The sequence below is a fragment of the Bufo gargarizans genome, chromosome 4, assembly GCF_014858855.1.
Source record: "Bufo gargarizans isolate SCDJY-AF-19 chromosome 4, ASM1485885v1, whole genome shotgun sequence".
Taxonomy (NCBI): Eukaryota; Metazoa; Chordata; class Amphibia; order Anura; family Bufonidae; genus Bufo; species Bufo gargarizans.
In genome coordinates this window covers 275984015-275998706 of record NC_058083.1, presented here as the reverse complement: position 1 = coordinate 275998706, position 14692 = coordinate 275984015, and the positions used below count along the sequence as shown (strand labels likewise).

The 14692-nt window shown below is 42.2% G+C and overlaps 1 protein-coding gene across 1 annotated transcript in view; it reads right to left on the bottom strand.

The window, feature by feature from the left end:
* Positions 1-1571: 1571 nt before the first annotated feature.
* Positions 1572-14692, bottom strand: part of LOC122935373 (peptidase M20 domain-containing protein 2-like) — a 131617-nt gene continuing 118496 nt past the window's right edge. Inside the window, exons 5-9 of the mRNA XM_044291137.1 lie at positions 14064-14206; positions 12151-12305; positions 4616-4751; positions 2970-3077; positions 1572-1744 (exon numbers count right to left, since the gene is read on the bottom strand). Of these exons, the coding sequence (XP_044147072.1) occupies positions 1575-1744; positions 2970-3077; positions 4616-4751; positions 12151-12305; positions 14064-14206 (712 nt within the window). The 3' untranslated portion in view covers positions 1572-1574. The remainder of the gene's footprint in view (positions 1745-2969; positions 3078-4615; positions 4752-12150; positions 12306-14063; positions 14207-14692) is intronic.

Sequence of the window (14692 nt, the reverse complement as noted above, 5' to 3'; positions counted from 1 at the left end):
TATAGCATACACTATAGCACCCCACAGTATACAGTAGAGCAGTATAGAATTCCACAATATACAGCACCACACAATATACAGTAGAGCAGTATAGCACCCAGTATACAGCACCCCACAATATACAGTAGAGCAGTATAGCACCCAGCATACAGCACCCCACAGTATACAGTAGAGCAGTATAGCACCCAGTATACAGCACCCCACAATATACAGTAACGCACAGTATACAGTAGAGCAGTAGGGCACCCGGTATGGAGCACCCCACAATATACAGCACACCACAGTATACATTAGAGCAGTATAGCACCCAGTATACAGCAACCCACAATATACAGCACCCACAGTATACAGTAAAGCAGTATAGCACCCAGTGTAAAGCATCCCACAGTATACAGTAGAGCAGTATAGCACCACACAGTATACAGCACCCCACAGTATACAGCAGCCCCCAGTATATAATTTCATACAGCAGCCCCCCAGTATATAATCTCATACAGCAGCCCCCAGTATATAATCTGATACAGCCACCCCAGTATATAATCTCATACAGCAGTCCCCCACTATATAATCTCATACAGAACTACCCCCAATATATAATCCCACACAGCAGCCCCCCAGTATATAATCCCACACAGCAGCCCGCCCCTGTATATAATCCCACACAGCAGCCCCCCCGGCCCCAGTATATAATCTCATACAGCAGCCCCCCCAGTATATAATCCCACACAGCAGCCCCCCAGTATATAATCCCACACAGCCTCCCCCTGCATTCAATCCTCAGACCCTCCCCAGTAGTCACATCCGCCTCTCCAGCGCTGACAGACTCTCTCCCCTCTACAGATGCTGCTCAGCAGCCATCCCTGATCTTCCTACTCTGCAGACAGTAGTCGGCCAGTATAGACGAGTAATAGTGGCTCTCCTGGATCTCACCCTGGGGTGGTGCTCTGTCTAAAGTGGTTCACCCAACCACTAGTAGGTAAAGGAATAGTAAAAGTAAAAAATAGGCAGGCACTTTATATCTGGTTTTTATAAGATATTTTATTTATTTATAGTTGATTATTACAGAGGTTTTAATTATTAAAAAATTATTAAATAATTATTAAAAAAATTATTACGATGGTTATTTTACTATTTTTAAAATATGTGAATTAGGGCGATAAAGTGTGGTTGGTGGCCTTAAAGGAGTCGGCCAGTGCCTGTGAAAGCAGAGCACTGCCAACCCACATGACCTACCCTTCTCCTGCAGGCTGCAGCAACACAAACTCCTGGAAGAAAGAAAGGACCTTTGATTACCTCATAGCCATGTGACCAGTAATATCGCTATGTTACTGGTCACATGGTGATAATGTCATGTAAGGTCCTTTCTCCCACAGCTCTTACTCTCTCACAGTTCGCTCTGGAGTGCCGATGTTCTGTAAGGGCATTAAAGGGGCAAGGGCAGAAGGGAGCAGGGGCTCAAGCCCCCTTTGAGCCCTGTGTGTGTATGTCCCTGATCTAGCGTATCTATAGTAAGTAATGCTACTAAATTACATGATGATATAATCAGTGTAGTTATATTCCCCAATTATTACACATTATTGTGTTGTGTTTTTAATATGAACTGAAGAGCACCCTGCCATTTCCTTCGCCATCTTCCACTCCTGGCGAATACTTTCTAGCAAATCCGGGTTAAAGATCACATCTAATGCAGTCATTGCCAATGATTTTGCAATCCGGAGTGTGTAATATTGAGCTTCTTCTGAGCCTGTTAAAATGGAAAATACAATAACTGAAAATGAATACAGAATAATTTACATGTTGAAGATTGGAAAGTTATTTAAATAGACTTATTGTAGAGACACTGATGTTGGCTTATCTTTATACTATTGAAATATCTATAGAACATTCTCTTAAACAGGTTGTCTGGCCTTGGAGCTGAATAAACCCCACTCGCCTGTCCAAATACCCGCTGCTGCTCCATTCCCACCCACTTCTTGTCCCCCCAGGACCAGGAAGTGGCTAAATCCCTTGGCTACTGCAGTCAATAGCAGGTCTCAGCAGTCATAGTGGCTTAAATGCTACTTCACAGCAGTGACGTACCATTCCAGCCACATGACTGCTGAGACCTGTGATATGCCAGGTCCTGTGGGAAGTCGGTTTTTTTTCATGTTCAGGTACACAAGTTACGACTGAAGCCCAGACAACCCCTTTAACCCCTTAAGGACTTGGCCCTATTTCATCATAAGGACTTGGCCATTTTTTTGCAAATCTGACCAGTGTCACTTTAAGTGCTGATAGCTTTAAAACTCTTTGACTTATCCAGGGCATTCTGAGACCGTTTTTTCATCACATATTGTACTTCATGACACTAGTAAAATGAAGTTAAAAAAAAAATCATTTTTATTTATAAAAAAATACCAAATTTACAAAAATATTTTTAAAAATACAAAATTTCCAAGTTTCAATTTCTCTACTTCTATAATACATAGTAATACGTCAAAATATTGGTTGCTATGACGCCGTGCGCCCCCTGCTGCCGGCACAGTACAGTAATACACTGGTATAGATCATACCAGTGTAGTACTGTATTGCGGCGGCAGCAGGGAGCGCACGGCGTCATAGCAACCAGTGACGCCGTGCGCTCCAGCTCACAGGAAGGGATCCAGGCCGCGGTTCCACGGCCCGCACACGGCCGTGAACAACGGCCGTGTGCATGGGGCCTTATAGGAATGAATCGAGAAGTAACTGACTTCCTGTCCTGTGTCAGTTGGAAATCAGAGAGTTGGTCAAATGACACAGCTGAAGATCAAAAGGGAGGGGATAACCCAGCATCGTGTAGACCTCAGAAGAAAAGAGCGAGATGAGGAGCCCCAATGCTGTGTAGATAAATAAATGAACCCACACAACAAAAATGACCCCACTATTACATACAAAGCAGGATTTTTCCAAATAATATACTTTTCCCTAACAGTCTTGATTTAAGTGCTTACCCGCAGCTTCAGTAAATTCTGCAGAATGATTAAAGGTATTCGAACCAATGCCAAAATAGGGATGAAGTCCGGGAACTACATAGGTCACATTTCCAAAATCCGTTGACCCTAGAAATACATTGGATGCAAAATAAAGGTTACACTTTCTAATGATAAATGTTTATGAAATCTGTTTGAATTCTACATCTTTGATTTTATTTAGTAATTTAAAAAGGTTTTCTGAGACTTTACAACTGATAGACTTTTACTCTGGAGAGGTCAACAATATGTGATCAGTGGGGGATTGATACACAAGACCCCTGTGGCTGTCTCCCTGCTTAAAATCATGTAAAAAAATATAAAACATCCTGCACCGCGGGTGACGCTAGGGAGGCTTGTCCCCGTCCCCACCTGCCATTAGCTGCCCCCGGCGGACACCCGATGTTTTCATCCGTGTATGGGTTGAAGCAGCAGCGGCGGTGCAGGGACCAGGAGCAGCGCAGTGAGCGGGACCCGGGTAAGTATATTCAGCGTGGGGGCCCAGCATATGGGGGGGTTAGGATTGGATAACCACTTTAAATGTCCTTCTTTTAGGTCTGAGATACAGATTTGTATTATTACATTTTCAATATTGAATGTGTTTTAATGTTTTCTAATTATATATTAAAGCCCGCCTTGCATGTTATTTCATTGTTTGATGCAATTTGGTTTTTAAAATATAAATATGCAGGGAAAGTGGATCTTTCACACAATAAACCATAAGTGTCCCTCTTTAGCTGTCCAAAAAGTTTGGCGGTATGCTTTCTTGAACTCCTATAAATATACTAGACACCACACAAAATAATAAACAAAAATCTTTATTGATGAACAAACATCAAAACAATTGTATAAATAATAAAAACATGTATTAGAGAAGCGTAAGAATGTGAGAAAAAGATCCCTCGAACCACAGGACTGAGTGCAAATCAATAATCCAGCTCAGCAGCTTTAGTGGTATAATACCACACGGCCATAATATTGGCAGTAAACGGTACCAACAGGCATCCATAACCTACATGTCACTAGGAACGACTGCAGCACTCAAAAGGAGCCGCAGAGTCCAACACATATGGCTGAGAGCTATGATAACATATATAGTACATACCCAGGTTCAAGGGAAAGCCCAATGTCCGTTTCGTCAAGGGCACCAACCAATTCTAATCGTGATCAACACTATTCGTGAATGCAAATATATAGAACTATATGCTAAATATTCGCAAATTCTCAAAGTAGCGATATTCACAATTAAAATTCACGATTCGAATATTCGCTCTCAACACTAGTGTTTAGCAGCAGCTTTCTTCCCTCTCCCTATTGAAAACACATATGTTCAGCAGAACCAAATGTGTATAGGGAAATCAGGAGAGATAGCTGTTGGCCATATGGGGGCCTTAAGGAAAGGCCTTAAATATTGTTATCATGGGAAACAATGGTGATACAGTTTTATATCTCCTCAACAAACAGATAAACCCACAGAACACACCTCATAAAAAATAATCCGTTTCTGGTTACAAAATTGTGCTGTTAAGACACTATATATATTAACGATAAATATGCTGGATTCCCTTCCCCTCCACATGAAATATTTGAAACTACTCACTAAAAGTTTACCCATACTCAAACTTTACCTGATATAGATTTTAACTCCAATTCTTCACTAGCAAAATGCATTCCCAGTTGCTTGCCATTCTCCTTGTATGTTTTTGAGAGAGTTTTGTTCAGAAGCACATCATAATAATCATGGTTAGAAGAGGACAGCTCCACCTGGAAGGGACGGGACAGCAGGAAGAAAATAATCAGTGGTAGCATTGTGTTAATTTACAGTTAAAACGTATTGGCGTCATAAATAAGTTAGAAACACTGGATTTTGTAGCATATTATTATTTTTTTGGTTATGCAAAGAATCAAAAGGGTGATATACAAATATACAAATAAATTGCCAGGATGATTTTCCCTCCTAAATAGTCACAACAAAATAAGGTTAGCAAACAAAATACCTATGTGAAAAAGAACAATGTATATACTGTATTTGACTAGGCTAAACTTCAACACCAGCCACTAAATGCATTCTTTTGCCAAAAGTATTTGGACACTCTTCCTAATCATTGGGTTCATATGTCGTGCACATTTCAAACAAGCATGAAGAACTTGGTAGCTTTAAATGTAGCATTGTTCTAGGATACCACTAGTGATGGACGAACATTGGCCGGGACGGTTCGCGAACGCGATCAAATGTTCGCGAACCGCAAGTTTGCAGAGGGCCCCATTCACTTTAATGGCAGGTGAACCTGAAAAACCTTCAGCTCATATTTGCAGCCAGCAAACACTTACTAGAAGTACACAAATAGTCCCATAACATGGACAGTATAATACCAGAGGGAGATCATTGGCAACAAATCCCACAAAAAATATGTATTTTATTCAGGGGCCATTTTTATGCGTCCTAAAAAGAAACTCTCAAAAATGTGCACTGCTGGAGCCTAGAAAATTTTTATTTCCTATCGGTTTGATGTATACAAATGTGCAGCACTTCACGTTTTTGTATCCTGCAGAGTCTATAAAAAATATGCATACGTTAATGTACATTTTTGGAACTGTATGGTGAATAGACGCCACTGTACGGCATCAGTCTGAGGCATCTGTTAACGCATACATTTTTGGTATGCATTAAATGGATGACAGAAATATGATGTGAACCCAGCCGTAGTGTCAGAGTAAGCACCAGTACACATCGGAGCAGCGTGGCGGATAGGGGAGGCTGCCATGTACTGACAGAGCGCTACCAGGTCCTGGTGGTCAGGGATGAGGACTGTGTTTCCCAAGGATCATTTTCTACTGGGAAATACAAGGCAAAGTATAATACACTAGAATCTATATAATATAAAGATATTAGCCCTTCCCCCCAAATGATGATACAATTAGGTGATAATTTATTATATAGAAATATGTCTATGTTGGGCGTATTTCTGACACTTGTGGCTCAAAGGTCCTTAGCACCGCAATCTGCATATTTTTCCCGTTCATGCCAGGTCTAAAAAAAGATGGCGTGGGCAGGAAAAGGGATACAGCTATGGCCATCCAGATATTGGATACCACTGCCATACATTGACCAGATAACACCTCTGCTCAGTGACCAGATAACACCGCCATACCATGACCGGATGTGGTAAGGGGCTGACTAGGGGCACTGCACAGGGTGTGGAGCTAGAGGAGTAAGACAAGAGTGTGATTCCCCAAAATGTAGGCAATAGGCGTTCACCTGTCAGCAAAGAACCTTGGATTCTGGGGCTTGAGGTACATTAGCCAGTCACAGGATAAAAATGTAACTGTCGGCCAGTACAGGCCCCAAAAATTAGCCAATAGGCATTCACCTGACAGCAAAGAACTTTGGATTCTATGGCTGGAGGTACATTAGGCGGTCACATGATAAATATGCAACTGACGGCCAGTACAGGCACCAAAAATTAGCCAATAGGCATTCACCTGACAGCAAAGAACTTTGGATTCTGTGGCTGGAGGTACATTAGGCGGTCACAGGATAAATATTTAACTGACGGCCAGTACAGACCCCAAAAATTAGCCAATTGGCATTCACCTGACAGCAAAGAACTTTTTATTCTGTGGCTGGAGGTACATTAGGTGGTCACAGGATACATATGTAACGGTCGGCCAGTCCAGGCCCCAAAAATTTGGCGATAGGCATTCACCTGACAGCAAAGAACTTTTGATTCTGTAGCTGGAGGTACATTAGGCGGTAACAGGATAAATATGTAACTGTTGGCCACTATAGGCCCCAAAAATTAGGAAATAGGCATTACCTGACAGAAAAGAACTTTAGATTCTGTGGCTGGAGGTTGTAGAACGGCACAAGGGACCATCATAGAAGGAAGATATGTGTCACCAAGGTTCCTGGCCTCGGTGAAGTAGGAGCCAGTAGTGTATTTGTCCTCGGACACTTTGATATTTAGCATAGCTGTGAAAAGCTAATCCGGGCAGGCTCTTACTGGGAGCAGCCAAAGTGCAGGGGGGGGGGGGGGGTTGGCTGTTCCCCATGGTCCAGGCCGGGTTTTGACGGGCTTACAAAAAGTCAGCCACTAAAAGGCTACTGTGTATTTATCTGAAGGCTACCATTTGGGAAATCCCTACAATTGGTGTCGGATGCGGGCACACCCAGGATTGCTTGAAGCAGCGACAAGTTAAATGTCAGAAGCAGTCTTTTTTCTCTGGTTGGACTCTTAAAGGGCCAGTAGCCTAAATTACTGAATGGATTTTTTTGTTGAAAGGAAGTTTTTCAATTGATGTCATGGGTTAAAGCAGCAGCGGAGATTCAACAAGAGTCAATGAAAATGGAGGATATTATCAAGGAGATGGTGCAGAGCAATCTACAGCAGCAACAGGCATTGGAGCAACAACGGCAGGCTAATGTCCTTCAGCAGGAGACGAACCGCCCACTAGCAAAGCAAATTGCAACCCTAAGAGAGAGGGTGGCAGCACAACCAGCGGGGTATGTGGCTGAACAGAATGTGGGCAGAAGAAAAAACGTGCAATCTGCCTTACAAAAAATTACCGCAGAGGATGACGTAGAAGCCTTCCTCACCGTCTTTGAGCGGGTCGCTGAGCTTGAGAGACTACCAGCTGAGCAATGGGCCGAGGTGCCAGCCCCCTTCCTCTCAGGTGAACCCCAGAAGGCGTATTATAACTTATCATTGCAGGATGCACGGGAATACTCCCGACTAACGGCAGAAATATTAGCACGTCTGGGGGTAACCATCACCGTCCGAGCTCAGAGGGTGCACCAGTGGGGGTTTCAGAGAGGCAAGCCTCCCAGGTCCCAAATGTTTGATCTACTGCACCTCGTCCAAAAATGGCTACAGCCGGATGTCTGTTCCCCAGCCAAAATGGTGGAGCGGGTCGTAATGGACCGATTCCTTCATGCTCTCTCTAAGCCGGTACAGTGCTGGGTTGCACAAGGAAATCCGCAGACTGCAGATGACTTAATAGGTTTGGTAGAGAGGTACTATGCCATAGAGCCAACCATAGCTGCCTCAGGATCCTTAAACTCCCCCTACTGGAAGGCACGGGTTGACACTGAAGTGCAGAAAAAGGGACTAAAACCCCCCCGGGGTGGACATTATGAGGCCAAGAGTCTATCAGAACCAACGCCACGACCGTCCTTAATAGAGGTCATCTGCTGGAGGTGCCGTGGCCTGGGACATATGGCAGCCCAATGTCCCATCAGCCCAGAACAAATGGACTGTTCTGTGGGGAGACGAACCTCACTGTTTGCGTGTAGTGCGGTTCCTAATGTTGAGGGAGGACTCCCCTTTTTGTAAAATTAATGTGAATGGCAACCCCACAAAGGGACTTCTGGACTCGCGGAGCCTGGTCACGCTCCTAATGGCCCGTATTCCTCATTAGTGGGTTCCTGGGAAGACCTTGGGATTCACCTGCATTCATGGCGATACCAAGGTCTACCCAATAGCCCAGGTGACCTTAAAAAACAGAAGAGTGTACGGTATACCACCAGGTAGGGGTAGTGCAGGGTTGATGCATGAGATGATCATGTCTCAATAAATTACATATATTTTATATGTGTGTCTCCCACTTTTCTTTGGGGTTATTGGTTCTGTTTTTGGGTTGGTTACAGAAAAAGGAAACACGAAAAAAAAAAAAGCAAAAATGCTTTATGTTAAACTGAAACAAAATAAAAATAAAAGTTGACATATTTGATATTGTCGCCTTCATAGCAACATGCTCTATAAAAATATCACATGATCTAACCTGTCAGTTGAACACCGTAAAAAGCAAAAAATAAAACTTTTAATAAAAATCTTGCCTCACAAAAAGCGGAATATAGAGCAATCAAAAGTCACAAAATAGTACCAATAAAAGTGTCACCTTATCCTATAATGGGTCCGCTTTTTTGGAGTTTCTACTCTAGGGGTGCATCAGGGGGTCTTTAAATGTCATATGGCAATTTAAAATTATCTCAGTCAAATCTGCCCTCCAAAATCCATATGGTGTTCCTTTTCTTCTGTGCCCTGCCGTGTGCCCGTACAACAGTTTACAACCACAAATGGGGTGTTTCTGTAAACTCAGCTTACAATCAGACTGTCTGAGGAGAGAATGAGACAGAGTGGCACTGCCTGTGAAGATATTTATTAAATACAGCACCTGCAATGTGATCACTATGATTCGTTCTCATGGTGATCACATGATCAGGGGACACTGCCAGTTGGTTCCCTGTCACTCCTGCCAGTATCTGGGATCTGAGCTCTTCATGGGACAGCTTTCCCTGATTGCTACTGCACATGCTTGCTCATGAAAGGGCTTTGTAGCAAGTGGCGCTTGCTCACAACCAGGTTAAGGTGCTATGCAAACAATAGAGTAAGTAAACCTAGCCCAATATTCAGACACTCACCCAGGTATACTGGTTTAAAGGTAATCTGAAGAAGCGGAAGTGAAATGTGAGTCAAGGTGCTTTCTATAATGGGAATTAGCTATGCTCAGTGGATTATTCCTGTTTTTATAGAATATTTTATCATAAACAATACTGGTTACAAGTGAGTCATTTTGGAGAAAAATCTTTACTATGTCTTATGGTTACTGGTGGATTAAAACAGTGGTGACACACTTTTTGAACAGCCATGTATGGGCATTAAATCAGCAGATGAAATCAAGCAGCCTGTAAAATTTTGTAGCGTCTACCCCGGGATAAGCTACTGTGATATCACTATAATGTTAGAATGATAGGCAGAGGTGTGTTTCCATGAGGTACTGTATGCTGATATGACATTACAATTGTTCTTCAAATAGCATGCTGAGACATCAGGAGTAGGTTTCAGGCAGGTACACTGATGTGACACCACAACTGTGTTTCTGTCAGGTAAACTAGTATGACTTCACAAGTAGGTTGCAGGAGGTAAAGGGCTACCAGCTTCTGTATATTAACATGAGGTAAACTGCTGTGACATCACAAGTGGGTTTTCAGTAGGTACTGTGAGCTGCTTTGACACCAAAGCTGTGTTTCTGTCAGGTGAAAAATTGTGACATCACAAGTAGAGATCAAGTTTCTCAAAAATTTGATTCGGACGGTTCGCCAAATTTCCCAAAAAGATTTGATCCAATTAAATTCAATCCAAATTTATTTGTGGTGATTTGCTTTAAATACAGCTATTTCCTGGCTGCAGAGAGCCTGTATAGTGGTGTAGAACACTGTGCCTTGCAGTAACACGCATAGGGAGTCTGCTGTGGTAGTGAAACAATACTGTAAGTCCGTATGACACGCAGATGACAGGTATCGCTCTTAGAATCACACTTCACTTATTTGGGCAGTCACGGGGCCAAAACTGACCCAAAAACTCAAGTATGAACTCAGCCTTACAGGTCAATGTTAGCTTCAAGAAGAAGCGCACTCCTTTTACACCGTTGTCAGCTGATTCCACACAGATGTCTACAGAACCTGTTCTGTTACACGCTATATACTTTTATATAAGAAATAAACACACCCCAAAACTGGTTGTATCAGATCGCACTTTCAACCCAAAAGCAAGGATGAATGGACGTACTTTTATATATGAAATAAACACACCCCAAAACTGGTTGTATTAGACCGCACTTTCAGCCCAATAAAAGATGTCAGGATTGCTGCAATTGCTCTGTAAAACAACCTAAAATCTGTAGTAATGGATCACCTTTAGTAACCCCAATTATTGCAGCAAAGAATCCCTCCTATTACCCAGGCTTTACACTGTCCTATTGGACCCTGCTCTCTCCCTACAGTGTGGATAATCCCTCCCTACTATATATACCCTTTCCTAATCACTGTCCCTAGTGCCCCTAACATCTCTCCCTGCACTAAGCGCACTGTAAAATGGCAGAGACAGAGTAGGCTGAGACTTTTTATAGGGCTGTGACATCACAGGGGATGGCTGTCTGCTGATTGGCTGTCTGCATGGCATTGTGGGTGCTGCCCTCGTTCCCGGACTTCTTACTTTCACTTTGTAACATGTGCAGCAGCCCTTTTAGAAAAAATTGCGATTCGTTACCATGAACCATGATAACCATGATATTCGGATTGAATTCTACTTCATCAACTTGGACTCGCTCATCTCTAATCACAAGTGGTTCAGCCAAATAAGCTCAATGGTGGATAAACCATGTTTACCGTCAAATAAGCAGTTGTAAACCAAGGAGTCCATACACTGTTCTTGAGTCCGCTGATGTTGTTGTTTTCCCTGGATCCATGAAGCAAAGTTTATTTTTCCCTTTCAGAAGCCGCTTTCTTGATTTACATTTTATGTTATCATCAGTTGCAGATGATAACATTTCTCCAACTATAAATTCAACAAATGTAGCCCCAGAAGAAGCTAGACGCAAAATGTGCATTGGGGTGTGATGTATAACTGGTCGGTATCTAACACTTGTTCCCCCTCTTTGTCCTGTACAGGTGAAACTCGAAAAATTAGAATATTGTGCAAAAGTCCATTAATTTCAGTCATTCAAATTAAAAGAAATTGCATAAATGCAGCTTAAAATTAGAATTTTTTGAAAAGGTTCAATATTCTAGGCTCAAAGTGTCACACTCTAGTCAGCTAATTAATCCATACCCCCTGAGCAAAGGGAACCTCAAAATTGTGAATTTGGGGTTTTCATAAGCTGTAAGCCATAATCATCCAAATTATAACAAATAAATGCTTGAAATATCTTGCTTTGCATGTAATGAGTCTATCTCATATATTAGTTTCACCTTTTAAGTTGCATTACTGAAATAAATGAACTTTGCATAATATTCTAATTGTTAGAGTTTCACCTATATTATACCTTTTGTCTGTACTGTGCCACTATGTATTTCTAGTGAATCTATTTGGTACATCGCCACTAGCAGGGTATGTAGAGAATGTGTGTATGGGGGTTAAATAATATCAGGTTAGTGTAACCACCATTAGTCTTCTATTATCTCTTCTGTGCCTGTCATTACGATTTTAATATGTATCACTGACTATTTATTATATACTGTATTAAGGATTTGTGATATTTATATGTTTCTTGTGTTATATTTGAGTTTGGTGGTGGTTCAAGCTTTTAGGTTGAGGCAAAGCATTTGAATTCCTCCAGTATCATGTTCCGAAATAAGGACAACTTAATATACAAACTGACCTACCTTACATCCAGTTGCTGTAGCTGCAGAATTAAAGCAGGCATGTGCCTTTTCCCGTAAATCAACAAGATCTTTGCGTGATGGTGCGCGCAGATAAAACTGTAGTTCAGTGTAATCTGGGATGATGTTAGGTTTCACTCCACCATTTTGTATTATTCCTGAAAGACAAAATATCTGTAGGTGAATCCGGGAAGTGTCGATCTGCAGGATACTAAAGTATTACATGAATGTGACAGAGCTCTATAGGCTAAACTTGTTATACTCTGTAATCTGCATCTGGGCTCTGTAAAAGTATATTATATACAAAATAACTTATTTATCTGATCATCTGGTTGTTCAAAAATCTGTAACAATACATTGTGATGGAATAATGTTTTCTCCGTGCACTGTTCTCAGTGTAATGGATCATGCAAACAACCGTACTGGCTCAGTGCCTATGCTTCAGACCGCAAATAGTGGTCCGCTATGCATCGGCACCAGCTGTGTGCACTCCGTATTTTGGTACGGACCCATTGTCTTGAATGGGTCAGCGATCCCCAAGATATGGCCAAAGGTAGAACATGTTCTCTTTTTGCGGTGCGGAGGCAAAGACACGAAAGCCCACTGAAGCGCTTCATAGTGCTTCCATAGGCTTCTGATCCGTGCCACCTCTCTGTAAAAGACAGGTGAAGTCTTATCTTCGGTTGTATATTGCAGATCAGGTATCTATTCAAGTCAATGGTTCAGCATCCGCAGCACGAAGTGCACACGGCTAATGCCCGTATATTGTAGACCCCCATTTACTGTCCACAATGCGGGCACTAAGCCCTCAAGTTCATGTGCATGAGCCCTTATACTGACCAGAGGCCATACATCAGACGTCTATTACAAATCTAAAATTAACATGCACATTTGGTCAGTGGGTTTTTCAGTTGTAAGCCTGTAAAGCATTTTCTATAGTCCTTTTTTCTATGTTACTGCCTTGTAAAAGGGATTTTCCAGGGTTTTAACATCTAACCAGTTATGTAATACACGCACCTCTGATCCCCCTTCTGTTATCCCTTCATGTGCACAGATGTCATTTTCCCTAGTGAAGACACATGAGGTCCTTATTGATGTCTCTGCTGTAGCCATTGATTGGTTGGTACATTGGCACAAGTTTTTTACTATAGCTATAGCTTTATAGTGTACATGTTTTCAGCAAAAGTGGGGACCAACTGGCCATGTGCATACATTTTTTTTCCAAACGCTTGTGAGTACTCTTGGCTGTAAATTATAGAAAGCCTTTGGCCAGATTAATGCGTTTCTATAGCATGACTCCTCAGTGAAGTGGTACAGAATTAGGCAGTAGGGGCAAGTTTATTGTTGGGGTACGATAACACAGTCAGGTGTCCAAATCAGAAGTGGATCATAAGGAGAGAACATATAAGGAACAGCTACAACTTCTCTTTTTTTTATTTAATTCCTGGTTTTGGCTTCCAAAACTGCATTAAGAAACCTGAATGTGTGGCCTTACAACTAATAGATAAATGTGAATAAAATATTGAAACATATAATATGCAGAAGTCCAATCTCTGCGGAATTCTTAACACTATTAGGCCTCATGCAAACGACCGTGACGTTTTTTGCAGTCCGCAAAAAACGAAAGGCGTCCGTGTTGCCTTCCGCAATTTGCGGAACGGAACGGGCGCCGGCAATATAAATGCCTATTCTTGTCTGCAAATCGCAGACAAGAATAGGACATGTTATATTTTTTTTTGCGGGGCTGCGGAACGGAGCCACGGATGCGGACAGCACATGGAGTGCTGTCCGCATCTTTTGCGGCCCCATTGAAATGAATGGGTCCGCATCCGAGCCGCCAAAACGGCGCTCGGATGCGGACCCAGACAACGGTCGTGTACATGAGGGCTTAGAAAGTTAGTCAGTTCACTTCTTACCATGAACTCTCCAGGTGGGTTTCATTTGCTGTCTTAAGACAGAGATATTGTTGTATGCAAGAATAGCAGCATCTAAAGCGTTAATTCCTTCCCATGGGTATGCAGAAGCATGAGACGCTTTTCCATAATACTTCACAGTCACTCTAGGAAATAAAAAAGACATTTTAGCAATTATTTCTCTTTTCTATGGAATATAACCAGTGCACAAGTTAAAAGGGATGAAGATATGAAGACAAGGCCTTTGTTAATTTTAAGTGGTATATATTTATATACATACTGTATGTGTGTGTGTGTGTGTGTGTGTGTGTTTGAGGTGTGTGTGTGTTTGGGGTGGGTGTGTGTGTGTAAATGTATTATGAATGATGTTTCTGCTTCATATTGCAGGGGTCATCAAATGCTGCAGAAGTGGAAATAAGAAAAAAAGGAAGGTTCCCAAATGTAAGTGCACTAATGGTGAATGCACGTGGCAGGTTTTACCTATTGTAGGAAGGCGCAAGGTTCCGTCATTGACGGAAGGTGTGTGTCACAGAGATTCCTGGCCTCGGTGACGTAAGAGCCGGTATTTTAAGTGTCAGCGGCAGTTAGTGCTGACTGACACTATTTGTTAGTTAGTAAGGCTGTAAAGCCGA